Source organism: Nomascus leucogenys, chromosome 10, assembly GCF_006542625.1.
Source record: "Nomascus leucogenys isolate Asia chromosome 10, Asia_NLE_v1, whole genome shotgun sequence".
NCBI classification, from domain to species: Eukaryota; Metazoa; Chordata; class Mammalia; order Primates; family Hylobatidae; genus Nomascus; species Nomascus leucogenys.
Genome location: NC_044390.1, coordinates 89771975 through 89792085, shown reverse-complemented (window position 1 = coordinate 89792085; position 20111 = coordinate 89771975). Strand labels below are relative to the sequence as shown.

Genomic DNA, 20111 nt, shown 5'->3' with positions numbered 1-20111 from the left:
TAAATTTTAGATGTTAATGATGCTATTTCTTAAAAACTGACATTATGTGCTTTCTGGTGTGATCGTTTGAAAGTAATCCATCACCTATACGGTATTCTTGCCAAAAGCACATAACCTGAATCAAATCACAAGAAACATTAGCAGACCCAAAATGAAATATTTTATAAACCAACTGGCCTGTGCTCTTCAAAAACATCAATAAATCAGGTGTGCAGGGGTAGAGGAAAGGAGCTGGAAGAGGAATGGAATGTTGTATCATCCTAAAATATTTCCTCTAATAATTACAAAAGGAAAAATAGTAATTATGGAGTAGAGAAACAGACAACACCTTAACCAAGTTATCTAAATTAACATCACCTGTGAGGGCAAAAGGACCTCATGTGCCTCCAAATGTCATACCCTGAGGAGGGCACAACACAACTTATGCAGTATGATGCAAAAAATAAGTAATTTGAATATTATCATGAGGCAGTATTAGACAAGCCCAAATTGGAGGGCAGCTTATGAAACAGCTGGATTTCACTCTTCAAAAATGTCAATATCATAAAAGACAAGAAAAAGTCACAGAACTGTTATAGATTAAAACAGACTAGAGGCCGAGCACAGTGGCTCATGCCTGTAATATACCAGCACTTTGGGAGGCCAAGGTGGAAGGAACATATGAGGCCAGGAGTTCGAGACCAGCCCAGCCAACATGGTGAAACCCCATCTCTACTAAAAGTACAAAAATTAGCTGGGCATGGTGGCGGGCGCCTGTAATCCCAGCTACTCGGGAGGCTGAGACATGAGACTCGCTTGAACCCAGGAGGTGGGGGTTGCAGTGAGCTGAGATTGTACCACTGCACTCCAGCCTGAGCAATGGAGCCAGACTCTGTGTCAAAAAAAAAACAAAAACAAAACATGACCAACAAATGCAAAGCATAGTCCTAGACAAGATCCTGGACCTGGGGGAGAAAACTACTATAAAAAACGTTATTAGGACAATTGGTGTAACTGTAAAATGGACCATAAATTCAATTATATCACCATTAAATTTCTGATTTTGAAAATTACATTATGGTTGGATTAGAGAAAATCCTGTTCTTGGGAAATACACCCTTAAAATATTCAGGGGGCAAGGGGGTATGCCACATGCAATTTACTCTCCAATGGTTCTGAAAAATATTATGAGTGTATCAGTTATAGAGGAGAGATGAAGCAAATATGGCAAAATGTTAAAAATTCATGGATCTGGGTGAAAGGTGTATATAGGAATTCTTTTTTTTTTTTTTTTTTTTTTACTATTTTTGCATTTTTGTGTACGTTTTAAATTATTTCAAAACAAAAAGTTAATCACATGAATCTGAGTAAAAGAACAGGCCATTTCTTTCATACAAGACAGCATCTGAAATCATCAATTGAAAGGTAAAACAGCCACAAAACAATATTTAAACAAAAAGTAAGCAACCTCAGGCCAGGCGTGGTGGCTCACGCCTGTAATCCCAACACTTTGGGAGGCCAAGACGGGCAGATCACCTGAGGTCGGGAATTCAAGACCAGCTTGGCCAACATGGTGAAACCCCATCTCTACTAAAAATACAAAAATTAGCTGGGCATAGTGGTGCACACCTGTAACCCCAGCTACTCAGGAAGCTGAGGAGGGAGAATCTCTTGAACTTCGGCAGAGATTGCTGAGATCACGCTACTGCACTCCAGACTGGATGACAGAGTAAGACTCTGTATCCAAAAAAAAAAAAAAGTAAACAATCTCTTTAAAACTTATTACATAACAGAGGGTAATAAAATGAACAAAAGCTCCAGACAGGCACAGTGGCTTATGCCTGTAATCCCAGCACTTTGGGAAATCGAGGCAGGAGGATCACTTGAGGCCAGGAGTTGAGACCAGCCTGGCCAACATAGTGAGAGACCCTGTCTCTACAAAACAAACCAAACAAAAAAACAAAACATTAGCCACACATGGTGATGCACACATGTAGTCCCAGCTACTCGGGAGGCTGAGGTGGGGAGGACTGCTTGAGCCTAGGAGTTCAAGTCTGCAGTAAGCCGTGATTGTGCCATTGCACTTGCCAGGGTGACAGAGCAAAACTCTGTCTTTAAAAAACAAACAAGAAGAGGCCAGGGGTGGTGGCTCACGCCTGTAATCCCAGCACTTTGGGAGGCTGAGGCAGGAGGATCACAAGGTCAGGAGTTCGAGGCTAGCCTGACCAACATGGTGAAACCCTGTCTCTACCAAAAATACAAAAATCAGCCAGGCGTGGTAGCGGGCGCCTGTAATCCCAGCTACTCGGGAGGCTGAGGCAGGAGAATCACTTGCACCCAGGAGGCAGAGGTTGCAGTGAGCCGAGATTGCGCCACTGCACTCCAGCCTGGGCAACAGAGCAAGACTCTGTCTCAAAAACAAAACAAAACAAAACAAACAAAGAAACTTCCTTCTTTGAAGAGTCTGTGCTCCTAATTAGAAGGCTGTATCATGTGGGATAAATATTTAGCCTTTGAGAAGAAGCCATCGGTGCATACTCAACTACAGATACTCTTGGGCAGCAAGTACTTACCTCACCAGGTTTTGTTGAAGGGCATAGCCATTTTTCCAACAACATGTCCCAGACTTTTTCCAAATTAATTTCATTGACTTCAGCTATTTCTTTAGCTGCTGCATGAATATCTAAGATATTAAAAATAAAGAATTAAAAGAAAAACTCAAGTTTTAAATACTTATATTGAATACTTGTATGTGTATGTGTATATATGCACACGCATACACATATAAGTATGTTTAAGTATATACATATATATGCATATGTAAGTAATAAATATGTACACGTACATATATACATAAAACTGGGAATCAAAATAATAGCTTTTCTTGGACAACAAAAAAATTGTTTTGTCCTCACCAGGATAATCTGTGCCAGATGAATTCTGAATTCTTTGATTGATGCTAGGATGTTCGTAGAGACTGACAATAAGATGTGCTGGCTTTCCGATCACTCTTAAATATTCCTCAGTGTTCAGCTTGTGGGCTATGAGCACAGCTTCTGTGCCCGAACGCCGGTACTGGATATGAAGCTTCTTCAACAAAGCCTCGGCTTTTTCACGTTTTTCATCCTTTTAAACAATTCCAAGCAAAAAAAAAATCTTACTTTGTAAGTCTCAGTTGAAACCAAGCATCCATCTTTATCAATCACAATCCCTCCCTTCCTCAGTTATGTTCCTAAGCATCTACATAAAGCCTTGGTCTTCTTTCTCCATTTTAGGCACCAGGGCAGCATGAGAAGATAAATTAAGCTAGTACAATTTAATTAGGAAGAAGAAAAGCCGCCAATCTGATAGTTCAGACACACCTGCGATGGGATATTCTGTAGCCATCTCTCAGCTAAATAAAGGCAGAATTTCAAAGCAGACATCTTGAAGGAACCTAAAATAAATAAATAAAGATTTATAGGCAAGTCTTAATCTTTTCAAGAAAATGTATTTTGGTCAAATTAGCAACTTTTTTAAAATTACAAAAATGCATACTCATGGCTGGGCACAGTGGCTCACATTTGTAATCCCAGCACTTTAGGAGGCCAAGGCAAGTGGATCGCCTGAGGTCAGGAGTTCAAGACCACCCTGGCCAACACGGAGAAACCCTGTCTCTACTGAACACACAAAAAATAGCTGGGCATGGTGGCGCACGCCTGTAGTCCCAGCTACTCAGGAGGCTGAGGCAGAGGTTGCAGTGAGCCAAGATCACGCCACTGCACTCCAAACTGAGCGACAGAGCAAGACTCCGTCAAAAAAAAAAAAAAAAAAAAAGTCCACCGAGGACCTCTCATCAGCTTCCATTCCTATTCTCTAGATTCTTATATGCCTTTAGGAGTTTTCTCTGTGTGTGTGTCTGTCTGTGTTCACACATGCATGCATGTGCATCTTAACCCTAATGGGTAATACCATACATATTCTAGTATAATTTGCTGTTCTCACTTCATATCTTGGATATCTTTCCAAATCAGCCCCATAATATTTCGTTCTATGAATACACCCTATTTTCTAACCAGTTCCTGACCTGAGCATTTTTTAAAAAGTCACTTTCAACTTTTGTTACAACCAAAAATGTAGCAGTAAGTGCCTATGCTTGTGCACCTGTTTGGTTATGTGAGACTATCTAAAGATTCCTTATTGAAAGTGTGATTGGGCCAGGTGCAGTGGTTCACACCTGTAATCCCAGCACTTTGGGAGGCCGAGGCGGGCGGATCACGAGGTCAAGAGATCAAGATCATCATGGCCAACATGGTGAAACCCTGTCTCTACTAAAAATACAAAAATTAGCTGGGCATGGTGGCGCGCACCTGTAGTCCCAGCTACTCGGGACACTGAGGCAGGAGAATCACTTGAACCCGGGAGGTGGAGGTTGCGGTGAGCCAAGATCATGCCACTACACCCCAGCCTGGCGACAGGGCAAGACTCCATCTCAAAAAAAAGAAAGTGTGATTGGATATTAGGAAGTACCCATCACTGCCTATTCCTAGCAATGGTCACACCGCAAAGAAGGCACAAGGACAAGCTGGAAATTGCCTGCCTCCCTGCCCGTGACCACTGCCCTTGAGTGTTTCATCATTCACCACAGTTAAGAGAGCAGGCACATACATTTGAAAACTACCATCCTGCTTCACCTTAAAGATGCAAAAAGAGTACTCTTTTTTTTTTTTTTGAACTACAATTTTAAAAGAAGAGCTCTTACCTTCAGGGATATCCTGGGCAAGGCTGATGGCAATAGCCACAGCCCACTCTGGGTTGACTATAGAGAGTAAGTAGGATTCGATGGTCTGTGTGATCTTAGTTATTTCCTTGTTAATCAGTGTTGAGGATTTAGCTTGTGTTAACTTCAGGAGCTTTGGCTTCAGTTTTTTTTCGAAAACATGTTTTGCCGTAGACACGTACAGAGTGTCCAGAGAGAACTTCAAAGAAAAGGAAGGTTATGGCTGAAGCACATATTCACATAGAAGGTTTTACATGAAAGCAGCAGAAAAATCTTCTATACGGGGTCAGAATTAATTACAGAATACAGAAATGTCTTACAACGTTTTAACCCATTACCTTCATTAATTTCGAAATTAAGAGCAATGTTGGGAAAGATTCTTCACTGAGTTCTGTAGCTAGAAAGGAAATGAGGAAAGTATGATTTGCTTAAGAAAAAAAATTTGGCTATCCAGTAAAATTCATAAAAAGTTAGTGAACACATACAGAGAATTTTCCAGAAGTTCTGTGCTGTGCCAAAGAATATCAGGTGAAAAGGCAGTCTAGTTTGGGCAGCTGATGGCAAAGTTATGACATGTTCCAACATATACTGATATTCTAGATCCACGGGAGGAGAAAGTCTTCTGTATGACTTCAGATGTTTCAGAATACTCAATGCCTATATTAAAATAAAAAACTTTTGTCCAGTAAGAGTAACCCAATCCTAAACTGTCACAAAATCATCTAACAGTATATCATCAAAAGTTTCCATTCCTGAGACCATCTTGTTTTCAGAAAGAGGATCAAAACCTTTTCTAGTATTCCCTTTAACATTATTCATCTAAACTATAATTTATATACAATGATTAAAGGAATCCTATGAGGAGAAACCACTGGTGCCTTGTTGCTGGTAGGATGTTTTGTAAATAAGAGCTTAACAGTTTGTTATCTGCTCTTCAAATAATTTGAGATATAATTCAAAATACTTGATTTCATTTTAAATATAGAGGCTACAGATCTAAACTAATTCTCTATGCTCTTATCTTTCTTATGTTTATATTTTATATTACGGAACTGTATAATCTTTTGAATTCATATATTTTCTTATATAATGTCTTATTAACATAATATTAAAATATTTCTAAAATATTAATTTCTAAAATCAAATTAAAAAGTATAAAAGCCACTATGACCAAAATTCAGAAACGATGAAGAAGTTAATGAAAGTACTGAGACACAATTGAGTAGGTCTTGGACCTACCCATTAATACACAGAGCTGACCTAACTCTCAGTCCCATGGCCTTTTTCACTTACTACATGGCAAATGTTGCCTTAATTCGTCACCATTAGTTCTGTAGTGACTTCATACTCTTCGACAGCAGGAGAGGTTATTTAAATCACCTCAAAACAGCAAAAAAAGGATGAAGTAATAAAATAGGAATGTCATGAAAATCTTTTTCCTTTTTTAAAGATTTGTAAAGATTTTCAAAGACCTAAAATAAACCACAGAGTTTAAAGGGAATTCAATGGATAATTTGGAAAGGCCCTGGATAATGATATGATTTATGATCCAAATAAAAGCAGAAAGATGATTTTTACATCTTTGATATATTTATACCTGATTAATATTAATATTGGTTATCTTTTCATCAGCTCGTTCTATAACTTTCAGGACAACTTCAATCATTTCATAGTCATAAGGATCCAACTGTATAAAAACAAAAATATATCAAAACTTGATAAGACTTTGCCATGTTGAAATTTCATTCAATTACAATCATCAGCACAGATTACAAATATAAAAATCTCACTGCACTACATTGTTAAATTAATTACTCCCTTAAAAATGAGCTAGAATCGGCCAGGCGCGGCGGCTCACGCCTGTAATCCTAGCACTTTGGGAGGCTAAGGTGGGTGGATCACGAGGTCAGGAGATCAAGACCATCCTGGCAAACATGGTGAAACCCCATCTCTACTAAAAACACACAAAAAAATTAGCCGGGCGTGGTGGCGGGCACCTGGAGTCCCAGCTACTCGGGAGGCTGAGGCAGGAGAATGGTGTGAACCCAGGAGGCGGAGCTTGCAGTGAGCCGAGATCACGCCACTGCACTCCAGCCTGGGCGACAGAGCGAGGCTCCATCTCAAAAGTAAATAAATAAATAAATATAAATAAAAAAATAAAGAGCTACAATTTTCTCACCTCTAAAATTACCTGTGAAGATAAACATACATGCTAAAAAAGGTCTCAAAGGCTGTTTTAAAAAACTGCACGAGGCAGTATTGTTTTAGTAAAGAAGGATGCTTTTGCCTGTAATCCCAGCACTTTGGAAGGCCAAGGTGGGTGGATCACCTGGGGTCAAGAGTTCAAGACCAGCCTGGCCAACAGGGTGAAACCCCATCTCTACCAAAAATAAAAAAATTAGCTGGGTGTGGTGGCATGCACCTGTAGTCCCAGCTACTTGGGAGGCTGAGGCAGAAGAATCACTTGAACCTGGGAGGTGGAGGTTGCAGTGAGCTGAGATCACACCACTGCTCTCCAGGCTGAACAAAAGAACCAGACTAAGTCTCAAAAAAAAGAAGGAAGCTCTTAAGATACTAAAAGCATAGAAAGGGTAGGGGTATGGTCAAAATTTTATAAGATTTTGAAATTAAAGTTCCATTTCTTTCATTTACTATGGGAAAATTAGAACAGAAAGAAACTGATCCTTTTCTTAGAAATGACATGAGTAAAACTGTGGGCCTCCAAGCAAGTTTCTCAAAGGATTCTGTTTTAGCTCTAACTATATACTATAGCGCAAGAATTAATTGTGTGGCATATATACATATTAACATAAAAAGAAAGGAAGTCAGGCTGGGTACGGTGGCTCATGCCTGTAATCCCAACACTTTGGGAGGCTAAGGCAGGCGGATCACCTGAAGTCAGGCATTTGAGACCAGCTGGGCCAATATGGCGAAATTCTGTCTCTACTAAAAATACAAAAATTAGCCGGCGTGGTGGTGCGTGCCTGTAGTCCCAACTACTCAGGAGGCAGAGGCAGAAGAATCGCTTGAACCCAGGAGGCGGAGGTTGCAGTGATCCGAGATCGTGCCATTACACTCCAGCCTGGACAACGGAGTGAGATTTCACATCAAAACAACAACAACAACAAAAAACAACAAGGAAGTCTTCTCTTTGTTCTTTGTTTCTTTCTACCCACACACCATTACTTTTTTCCTTTTTATTTTTGAGACAGAGTCTCGCTCTATCTATCACCCAGGCTGGAGTGCAATGGTGCAATCACAACTCACTGCAGCCTTGACCTCCTGGGCTCAAGCAATCCCCCACCTTCAGCTTCCCAAATAGCTGGGACTACAGGCACGTACCACTAGACCTAGCTAATTAAAAAAAATTTTTTGTAGTGACAAATTCTTACTATGTTCCCCAGGCTGGCCTACTTTTTAAATGACAACAAAAGTCGTGTGAAAAACATTGAACAAAGTGGGAAGATGAAATATTGTACCTAGAAAATTTGAGCAATCTATGTAATTTTTGGCTGAATTACAAGCAAAATATAAAACTGAAATATTTATTTCAGGCTTAAAATTTTATTTCCAGGCTGGGCGCCGTGGCTCACACCTGTAATTCCGGCACTTTGGGAGGCTGAGGCAGGTGGATCACCTGAGGTCAGGAGTTCATGACCAGCCTGACCAACATGATGAAACCCTATCGCTACTAAATACAAAAAATTAGCTGGACGTGGTGGTGCATGCCTGTAATCCCAGCTACTTGGGAGGCTGAGGCAAGAGAACCTGGGAGGCAGAGGTTGCAACGAGCCAAGACCTGCGCCATTAGACTACAGCCTGGACAACAAGAGCAAAACTCCATCTCAGAAAAAAAAAAAAAATATTTATTTCCCCGCCATTCACCTTCATTTCTCCATTAAACTACCCCGACCAAACATTCCAATTCTCAGAAGATCAGAAGATCTCCTAAACAAATACTCAGCAGAAGCCAGGTATAGTCCTTGTAGTTCCTGCTACTCAGGAGGCTGAAGCAGGACGATCACTTGAGCCCAGGAGTTAGAGGCCAACCTGGGAAATATAGTGAGACCCCCTTCTCTTAAAAAAAAAAAAAACAAATCAGACAAAAGCATAAAAACATATATGAAGATATTAATTATAACATTTATAATAATAAAATTTACCCAGCCATACCCAGACAACATAGTGAGATTCATCTTCACAAAAAAATTTTTTTAAACATTTAAAAAATTTTAAAAATTAAAAAAATTACCGGGGTATGGCAGCATGCACCTACAGTTCCAGCTATCTGGGAGGGTGAAGTAGAAGGATCACTTCAGCCCAGGAGGTCAAGGCTGCCATGAGCCATGTTCACACCACTGCACTCCAGCCTGGGTGACAGTGAGACCCTATCTCAAAAAAAAAAAAAAGAAAAGAAAAAAAGAAAAAGAAAAAAAGACATTTCCGGCAGAACCATGAAAAAGAAATTGTTTCTTTTGAGATAGATGTGTATGTATTGACATATAATGACAATATGTTAAGTGAAAAAAGAGGGTCACAGAAGAGTATATTTAGTTTAAGACAGTTGCTATACCACACTATTAACATTTTCATCTCTAGGGAGTGGGGTTATAGGGAAATTGCTTGTTTTGATTTATACATTTCTCTCTAGCTCATATAAATTCAAAGAATGCGTAAGGTTTTCAAAAATCTGGGGAAGAAAAGCTATTTCTATTTTGAAAAATGGGAAAATTGTATTTAACTTTGTTAAAAATATAGAAATCAAGAGAATATTTCAAATTAAAAGTTGATAAAAATATAGACTTATACATCCAGTTTGTTACTAATGTATCTAATTAGTAAGGGTGGGAGGGATGACTGAGATGACCCAATTCATTTCACTGTGTGTCTACCTTATGTAGTATTCCACTAAGACTGATGACCAAATCTTTTGTGCTCGTCAGTAAAGGAACCATCTCAAGGGCTTTGGCCAGGAGTTTGGGATGCCGCCGCTTTGAAGAGTCCATGCTTGCATCTCCCTGGCCTTGGCTGGCATTCGTGTTGTGGAGCAGTGTTTCAATGAAGAGCTGAAGAACCGCATTGCAGTCCAACTGAAATGTGCTAAAAGAAGCATTCAATACACACCAATCTCCCTATCTGCAGGCATTTCCATGCAAAGTATCTGACAAAACACTTGGGTACATGCTTCCATTGTTGAAATTTAACCTTGTCATTGTCCAGTCTCAAAATCAGACAAACTACCTGTCATCAAAGCTAATTATTGCCTTTTAAAAATCAGATATTAGGCCGGGCGCAGTGGCTCACACCTGTAATCCCAGCACTTTGGGAGGCCAAGGTGAACAGATCACGAGGTCAGGAGTTTGAGACCAGCCTGGCCAACACAGTGAAACCCCATCTCTACTAAAAATACAAAAATTAGCCAGGCATGGTGGCGCATGGCTGTAGTCCCAGCTACTCGGGAAGCTGAGGCAGGAGAATTGCTTGAACCCGGGAGGTGGAGGTTGTGGTGAGCCAAGATTGCGCTACTGCACTCCAGTTTGGGCAACAGAGCAAGACTCCATCTCAAAAAAAAAAAAAATCAGGTATTATTCCTGGTGGGTGTGTAAACTGTTAGAATATTGGAGAGAAATCTGTAATAAAATTGAAAATACTTATGCTCTTTAGTATAACAATGCAACATTTACAAATTTCACCTAAGAAGAAAAAGATACACATTAGTAAGGATGTCTTCTGCAGCAACTCTTTGTAATAATTAAAAGCTGAAAACAGTTTATACCTATGAGTGCCTACACATCAAAAAAGTAGAAAAAATTCACAAACAACCTAACAATACATCTTAAAGAAGTAGAAAAGGAAGAGCGAACCAAACAAAATTAGTAAAAGAAAAGAAGTAATAAAGATCAGAGCAGAAATAAATGAAATTGAAACAAAAACAATACCAAGGATCAACAAAACAAAAAGTTGGATTTTTTTTGTTTTTTTGAGACAGGGTCTCATTCTGTTCCCCAGGCTAAAGTGCAGCGGCATGATCAAGGCTCACTGCAGTCTCAACCTCCTGGGTTCAAGTAATCCTCCCACCTCAACCTCTCAAGTAGCTGGAACTACAAGCATAAGCCACAACACTCAGTGAATTTTTTTATTTTTGTAGAGATGGGGCTCTCACTATGTCACCAAGGCTGGTCTCCAACTCCTGGCCTCAAGCGATCCTCCCGCCTTGGCCCTGCAAAGTGTTGGGATTATAGGTGTTAGCCACCATACCTGGCCAAAAAGCTGTTTTTTTTTTTTTTTTTTTCAAAGATAAAAAAAAATCAGGCTGGGCACAGTGATTCACGCCTGTAATCCCAGCACTTTGGGAGGCCGAGGCAGGTGGATCACTTGAGGTCAGGAGTTGGAGACCAGTCTGACCAATATGGTGAAACCCCATTTCTACCAAAAATATAAAAATTAGGCCAGGCATGGTAGCTCACGCCTGTAATCCTAGCACTTTAGGAGGTCGAGACGGGTGGACTGCCTGAGCTCAGGAGTTCGAGACCAGCCTGGGCAACATGGTGAAACCCCATCTCTACTAAAATACAAAAAATTAACCCAGCATGGTGGTGAGCGCCTGTAATCCCAGCTACTCAGGAGGCTGAGGCAGGAGAATCACTTGAACCCAGGAGGAGACAAGATCGCGCCACTGCACTCCAGCCTCGGTGACAGAGTGAGACTCCGTCTCAAAAAAAAAAAGAATCTGGTTACTACAGACAAAATGACAACTGAAATGCCTTTTTAGACCCTATTAATAAGACAGTGATAGTTTAATTTGCTATACAGAGTAACTAAAATATCAATAAAAGGCTTAAGTACCACCATTTTCAAGTCACTCTCTGATATTCTAAAGGTTATCTAAATTTATTCATGTAGACTGCCTGAGGCAGAAGTGTCACTATCATATGAATACAAATCATCAATGCCACATAAGTAGAATCATTATGAAATTAACTTGACATTATAGCTATTTAAATTTCAAAAAAGTGTCCTGCACCATAAAACATCACAGAAGAATCTAGCAGAAGTTCAAATTAATAAAAAAGATAAGAGTGTGCGTACCCTATTCTGGATTTATAACACTAAACTGAAGAATGACATAGTTTTGTTATTTCAAACTACTCTTTAGTCAGTGCTCCTTCAAGCTATGGGCAGCCTATAGTCCTTGACTTACAGGTACTGGATGGTGACAGCCACGGTCTTTCCCCACTATCCACAGAGACAAAGAACTAGATGCCTGCCCGGTGCAGGAAATGCACCAAGCAGTTTCATTCTCAATAACTCAGATTCCATTAATCTGTTACAAATCAGATGGGGGTTATAGCACCCATAATATTTTAGAAGCTGTCATTAATAATTTGACCTTGAGCAGGTCACATACTATGGGTTTTTCTCATATATCAACTGGCAACATATGCAATAAGAACTGTAAAAATTAAATGAGGTGACGTATCTGAAAGCATTCTGAAACCAGAAAACGAGTCCTTGTATTTACTAGCTAGAAACATCTGAGATATAAAGTACAAATCATTTATCCCTACTCATCAAAGTAAGCTGAATCTATAAATAACACATTTTATCTTAGTTCTAAAAATTCTTGTTCAGGCACAGTGGCTCACACCTATAATCCCAGTACTTTGGGAGGCCGAGGTGGGTGAATCACTTGAGGTCAGGAGTTCGGGACCAGCCTGGCCAACATGGTGAAACCCCATCTCTATTAAAAATATAAAAATTAGCCAGGTGTGGTGGTGCATGCCTGTAATCCCACACTTGGGAGGTTGAGGCCAGAGAATCGCTTGAAGGTGGAGGTCGTGGTGAGCAGAGATTGCGCCACTGCACTCCAGCCTGGGTGACAGAGGGAGACTCGGTCTCAAATAAATAAATTAATTAAATAAAAATTCTTTTATAAATACTTTTAATAGGAAAATAGAAATTCTCCCTAAATCATACTTTTCATTAATTTTTAAGATTACTTTGCTCCCTAGTTAACCTGATTTAGAAGTTTATTACTCAGAAGAATATTCTCCAACTTTTCTGATCATAGGAATCACCTGAGCTCCTATTAGAGACCAGCAATTTCTAGGCCTCGGTCCAGACCCACTGAGTCAGAACTGCCAGAGAGGCCCAGAAACCTGCATTTGAAATCAAGTGCCCTAGGCAATGCTTATCAGGAGACAAGTTTGGGAAACACTAAATAGTGAATTTAAATGGTGATATCAAAAGAGACTCTAATTTGATTTCATATTTACTCAGTTTGGGAATGAGCAAAAGAAAATATCAGCGGTCCATGGACCTCATAAAATAATCATCGTTATTACTGTGTTCTTGCAATAACAATTACCAGTTTGTTAACAGCAAAAATACCGTTAATGTTTAAAGAATTACCTGCAATATTCCAAAATGAGGCTTGTGTCCATATCTATATTCTCCACAAGAGCTTTAATGAGGTCTTTCTTGGTGAGAAAATGTTGCCTGAAAACTGGCTGAAAAGAAATCTAGAAACAAAAAGAAAAAAACAAACCAAAAAAACCCTCTACACTGAAATGTATCAGAGTAAGGGCAACATGATGACTTGCCTTCTTAGTATCCTTTTTTAAAAAGAAACATTTGTCTGTAGCTCCTCCAATTTCACACTACCCAACCCAGCCATCATTCTGAGATTTGAGGTGTACATGGGTCCGAAACTCCTCTTAGTCATCCTAACCATTGCCTCTTCATCTGAAAAGTTTGATTGTTAATGTCAGCAGAACATCGGTTCCATTACTGCAGAAGAATTAAGCTTCAAAACATATAGCAGTTCTGTACTGGTTACCTTCCTGATAAGTCAACTGTTTGCAAATAAACTGTCTTATATTTTTGGTAAAGAAAACAGGGTTTTGGCTCATGCCTATAATCCCAGCACTTTGGGAGGCTGAGGTGGGTGGATCACCTGAGGTCAGGAGTTTGAGACCAGCTTGGCCAACATGGAAACCCTGTCTCTACAAAAAAATACAAAACAATTAGCTGGGCACAGTGGTGCATGCCTGTAGTCCCAGCTACTCAGGAGGCTAAGTTGGGAGGATCACTTAGGCCCTAGAGGTCAAGGCTGCAGTGAGCCGTGATAATGCCACTGCACTCCAGCCTGGGTGACAAAGTGAGATCCTGACAAAGACAAGATCACGCCCTGCCTGCTTGTCTGTTCTTTTACAATGTCAAAAATAAAGGGCAAGGCTGGGAGAGGTAGCTCACGTCTGTAATCCCAGCACTTTGGGAGGCCGAGGTGGGCAGATCACGAAGTCAAGAGATGGGAGACCATCCTGACCAATACAGTGAAACCCCGTCTCTACTAAAATACAAAAAATTAGCCAGGCGTGGTGGTGCTCACCTGTAGTCCCAGCTACTTGGGAGGCTGAGGCAGGGGAATTGCCTGAACCCGGGAGGCGGATGTTGCAGTGAGCTGAGATCGTGCCACTGCACTCCTGCCTGGCAAAAGAGCAAGACTCTGTCTCAAAAAAAAAAAAAAAAGAAAAAAGAGAGAAAAATAAAGGCCATTTACGTTCCTTCTGCTAGGAGTTCTTGAAGCATGGTATAGCTGTATATACATTTTAATATTATCTTTAAATAACAGCAGCAGAAAACAAAAGTATGAGGCTAAAGGCTAGGCCTGAAATAGCATAAATGTCAATTGATACTAGATATATACCTATAAATGAGAAAGTTAAGCAGCTGAAAATGTCAGGCCCCTTTTAATTTCCTTAAAAATACAGAAAAAAAGAAATGAGGCAAAAAGTTCCTTATTTCTTTGAAAGCACCTATGTGTGTACTTAATAAAATGTATGAGGCAGTACACATACACTCTCTTCCCAAAAGTAAAGGACAACAAAATCTTTGTTTTAAATTTTCCAACTGGGTAATTATCAGAATCGATGACAGCAGTACAAAGAATACTCACACCAAGTTTACCAAGACGAATGCCCCACTGGGCATCAGTACTGAGTTCACGGAACTTAAGCCCCATTTCTATTTCCTGATAGAGACTTGCCAGCTCAGAGCCCACGAGAGATATTGCCTAAAAAGTTAAAATAGAATTAAAGTTCAATCATAAGTAGAATGTATTCTTATAACACCTTTTAGATGAAACACAACAATAAAAATCATAACTTTCTTTGTGATAGCCGTGTAGAATGTTACGTATTATTTTGTACACAGTCGTTACTTCTCATGTAATATTTAGGTAATTCAGCTTTTTGTATAATGCTATACATTTAGCCTGGCTTTCCTTTATAATAAAAGGCCAAATTTTAGTTATCTTGCAAGAAAATCCCCGTAAAAGGCAAATTTTAACACAATATCCAAGAGAAATTTTCTATCTGTTAAACTTACCCTACAAAAACAAACTGATTCATGGGTCTAGGTTCAACTACACCAAAATAAGATTTGAGGTTCTAAGGGTGTACATAGATTTTAAGAAATTAAAAAACTGTAATTCTTTGGGTTGAACAATGCTCATAACTTGCATATACAGGCAACAGTATGTCACCAGTCAAGCAGAAGTTGGTAGAAATCACGAGTTAGCTCAACATTTCTTCTACTAAATCTTTAAGACCAGGTGGCAAAACCAACTTCATTTCTGCCCCCAAATCTTGAATACTTCAAGAATTGAAGGTGTGCTTCCTTAGGACATACCAAGATTTTGTCGTAATTCTGCCATGCTTTATCTATGAGCTTCCAGAGATTTTCAAACACATCTTTTTGAGGTAAGAGAGTGCAGTAACCCAACGCCAGGTCAAGATCTACCAAGCGACAATTAAATACCTACAGGAAGAAAGCAGCAAAAGAAGCAAATTCTTCACAATCAAAACAGAATTAACTTTGTTCACAAAGGGCAGAAATACAAATAAAGAGGAATAATTTTAATTTGTAATTAAAAAAACTTTTTAAAGAAAAAAAACAGAATTCAGTATCTCAAGGTTTATTTACCACTAAATTGAATTATAGACACTACGGAAGAACAAGTGTTTCATGAAAAGTCATAGTAACATAGTTCTAATGTGTTTGCTTAGGTTTAATGTCCTTTATCACTATCCGAAGAGTAAGGAAAGCAACTACAAGTTCTATAGGGCACTGAAATATTTAGGGGTAAAGAGTCATAATGTATGTAACTAAATTGTAAATACAAAAAATATATACAAAATATGAAATGATTTTATATATAAATAGAAAAAACAGAGAAAGAGAGCATGCCAGAAAATGATAAAGCAGTAAAGGGTATACCAAGATCTTTGTACTATTCTTAAAATTTTCCTGAAACTTTGAAATTATCTCCAAATAAAAAATTTTAGGCCAGGTGCGGTGGCTCATGCCTATAATCTCAGCACTTTGGGAGGCTGAGGAGGGTGGATCACGAGGGTCAGGAGATCGAGACCATCCTGGCTAACACCGTGAAACCCCGTCTCTACTAAAAATACCAAAAATTAGCCAGGCGTGGTGGCGGGCACCTGTAGTCCCAGCTACTCAGGAGGCTGAGGCAGGAGAATGGCGTGAACCCAGGAGGCAGAGCTTGCAGTGAGCCGAAATCGTGCCACTGCACTCCAGCCTGGATGAGAGTGCGAGACTCCGTCTCAAAAAAAAAAAAAAAAAAAAAAAAAAAAAAAATTTGGGGCCCGGGCACAATATCATGCCTGTATTTTCAGCATTTCAGGAGACCAAAGTGGAAGGACTGCTTGAGGATAAGAGTCCAAGACCAGCCTGGGCAACATAGTGAGACCTGTCTCTACAAAAAATTTTTAAAAATTAGCCAGACATGGTGGTGCACCAGCAGCCCCACATACTCAGGAGGCTGAGCAGCAGGAGGGTTGCTTGAGCCCATGAGTTCAAGGCTGCAGTAAGCTATGATGGTGTCTCTGCACTATAGCCTAGGTGACATAATGAGACCCTGTCTCCAAAAAAAAAAAAAAAAAACACGAAATTTTTTTAAAGAAGTAATCTGACAAATGAAAATTAAATGCCTAATGCAACTATATTTTCATCAAATATAGTTGATGAAATATTAAATATTTCTAATATTTAAAAAAATCTAATAAAAAATCAAATATTTAAAATATTAGAATCTTTTAAAAAATAAAGGGTAATGGAAAATTAGGATTTCTGCAATAGAAATAAGTAAAAGGATCATTGGAATGCTTTAATCTGTAAAATAAATAACTACAGAGTGGGGCACAGTTACTCATGCCTATAATCTCAGTGACTTGGGAGGCTGAGGCAGGAGGATCACTTGAGCCCAGAAGTTCAAGGCTGCAGCAAACTATGATCATACTACTGCACTCCAGCCTGGGTGACAGAGAAAAACCTCATCTCTAAAAAATAAATAAATATAAATATAAGTAACCAAAATCAGGAGACGACAGTGGACAAGATTGACTACTATTTCATAAAAGCTCTACAGCATGTCAATTACCATAATAAAAAATACAACTGATTAGCTATGACAGTTTCTTGAAGTTTTTGAATAGTAAAATACTACTGTACTGAAAAATAAACTATTGAGTCATATGCAGTTAACTGAGGTAAAAGGCAAAAAAAAACCCAAAATTTTTACCAAGAACAAATACTTACTTTGTGCAGTAGTGTTGTAGCATTTTCCCTGATAAATATAACAGCTTTTTCTTTCAATTCCATAACAACATGCCTTGATTTAACTAATGCAGTCTCTCCAAATAACTTTTAGAAAAGAAGAAAAAAATACTTAGGTCTAGTTCTATATATCATTCTGAAAATTTTTTCAAATATTAAGGAACTTAATATTTCCTTGGTGAAATATTGGTGAAAATTCATCATTATATCCAAAAAGTATCAGAATTTAACCTATAGTGATAGAAAGGGGTGGGGTACTGACTGGGAGGGAGCAAAGAGGAAGCATTAAAAATACACTAAGTCAAAAAAAAAATACACTAAGTCTTCACTGTGGTGCTGGTGACAAGGTGAATACATTGGTTGATACACTTAAAATGTGCATTTTAATTTTGAAAGTTATACCTCAATACGGTTCATTAAAAAAGAGCCAGCATTTAATACATATCAACAGCATAGTAGAAATGAAGACAACTCCCTCTGAGGCCCAGCTTCATAAGCAAGTTATCAACAGTTACTTTGTCTTCTAGAATCTCTTCAATGATGCTCAATGATACTCTCGGAAGTAATTATAACAATTTGGCCATTTAGGTGATAAAAAAACAAACAGCAGATACTTTGACCAAATGTGGTATAGTGGACACTGCACTGATTAGAGTGTGAAGACTTACCACTACAATATAAAACCTTGGGTAACTTATTCCACCTCCCTGAATCTGAGCTGAGTTTCCACATTCGTAAACTGGAAACTCTCAGGGCTGTTGTAAAGAATGAGTATGAAAATGTGTGCAGGCACCTTATTCCCACACTAGATTCTCAGAGATGTTCAACAAATGTTCTTAAATCTGACGAATTACCAATTTCCTTGCTACAAAGACAATAGGAAAACGTGGACTCCAAATTCCTTTGTTAGAGCTTTTACATCTATATTCACCACAAGACAAAGTATTTGTTCTTGAAGCTATACCTTTTCACTCAAACCGGTATTCATGAAGTTTGACACAGAGTGCTGAAGACAGGTACCAAATGAACCAACCACAAATCTTAGGGCCAGCTCCCACTGGCTAGATTCCTGAAGATTCTGAAGCAGGGCAGAGATGGAATTTATAACAGGTAAAACAAGGTCATCTCCTGCAGAGTGATAAAGGATTTTAATATTTAGATTTTTTAAAGAAAGAAAGATCATATTATTGAAAACTGTTTTCAGGGACAGCCTGCTTCTTCAATACAGATAACAGTCATGGAGTTTGTTCTCAAAGCTAGTTAATGAGAAGTTAACATGAGGCTTGACTTAAACCAGAAAATAACTAAGTCCACTAGTTAATGAGATACTTTGATTGTAACTTGCCTATTTTAATTGAGATGTTTAAATTTTTAGCTGAAGAAAAACCATTTCTCCATTTGAAAGATAAAAATTTATAAACAAATTCATAGAAGTTAACACTATAAGCCAAATCACATAATCTACTGAACTTTTAAACAAATAACAATGTAAAAATAATAACAATTACATTAAGGATATTAAATCACATTCATATTTAGAATTTCAAGAAATTTCTAGAACTACGATTTTTTGTTTTTTTAGAGATAGAGTCTTCTGTTGCCCAGGCTGAAGTACAGTAGTGCCATCATAGCTCATTGCAGCCTTGACCTCCTGGGCTCAAGAGATCCTCCCATCTCAGCCTCCCAGGTAACCAGGACTACAGGAGCACACCACCATTTCTTTCTATTAAGAAATCTTAAGGACGGACGTGGTGGCTCACGCCTGTAATCCCAGCACTTTGGGAGGCCGAGGCAGGTGAATCACCTGAGGTCAGGAGCTCAAGACCAGGCTGGCCAACATGGTGAAACCCTGTCTCTACTAAAAATACAAAAGAACTAGCTGGGCGTGGTGGCACACGCCTTTAATCCCAGCTACTTGGGAGGCTGAGGCAGGAGAACTGCTTGAACCCGGGAGGTGGAGAGGTTGCAGTGAGCTCTGATCATGCCATTGCACTCCAGCCTGGGCAACAGAACAAGATTCTCTCTCAAAAAAAAAATTAAAAAATTAAATTAAATAAATAAATAAAGAAAGAAATCTTAACAGAATGCCATATATTTCGTATGCTAAATACCTTCATTAAGGGAGCAGTATGGCAAACTGGTAGACTCCAAGGGATATCTCTTGCTTTCTACAAAAGATAATAAAACGTTAAACAACACTAAATAGACGGCCACACTAAAAGCCCAGACTTCATCGCTATGCAATATATCCATGTAACAAAATAGCACTTGGACCCCTTAAATTTATACAACTAATAAATAAATAAATAACACTAAAGAAAATAACCCTCACACAGCACATACACGCACAGATGTGTAAATATTTCACTATTATAAAAAAAGTTCTAAAGCAAACTGATGCTTTAAAAATAAATAGATACACACAGGAATATGCACAGGTAAGTGTATAACCTGATAAACGTCCACAGACTGAAGAAGCAGCATCCAGATCAAGAAACAGAACATCAGCCGGGCGCGGTGGCTCACGCCTGTAATCCCAGCACTTTGGAAGGCTGAGGCGGGCAGATCACTTGAGGTCAGGAGTTTGAGACCAGCCTGGCCAACATGGTGAAACCCCACCTCTACTAAAAATACAAAATTAGCTGGGCGTGGTGGCATGAGCCTGTAATTCCAGCTACCTGGGAGGCTGAGGCACGATAATTGCTTGAACCCAGGAGGCAGAGGTTGCAGTGAG

General features: G+C 39.1%; 1 protein-coding gene across 1 annotated transcript in view; it reads right to left on the bottom strand.

Annotated features, from left to right (window-relative positions):
• Positions 1–20111, bottom strand: part of KNTC1 (kinetochore associated 1) — a 94283-nt gene that overhangs the window by 18955 nt on the left and 55217 nt on the right. Inside the window, exons 37-50 of the mRNA XM_030821571.1 lie at positions 19489–19545; positions 18342–18505; positions 17360–17464; positions 15431–15559; positions 14697–14813; positions 13151–13260; positions 9631–9838; positions 6336–6425; positions 5224–5395; positions 5077–5135; positions 4721–4937; positions 3342–3415; positions 2895–3105; positions 2553–2662 (exon numbers count right to left, since the gene is read on the bottom strand). Coding sequence (XP_030677431.1) covers positions 2553–2662; positions 2895–3105; positions 3342–3415; positions 4721–4937; positions 5077–5135; positions 5224–5395; positions 6336–6425; positions 9631–9838; positions 13151–13260; positions 14697–14813; positions 15431–15559; positions 17360–17464; positions 18342–18505; positions 19489–19545 — 1823 coding nt within the window. The remainder of the gene's footprint in view (positions 1–2552; positions 2663–2894; positions 3106–3341; positions 3416–4720; positions 4938–5076; positions 5136–5223; positions 5396–6335; positions 6426–9630; positions 9839–13150; positions 13261–14696; positions 14814–15430; positions 15560–17359; positions 17465–18341; positions 18506–19488; positions 19546–20111) is intronic.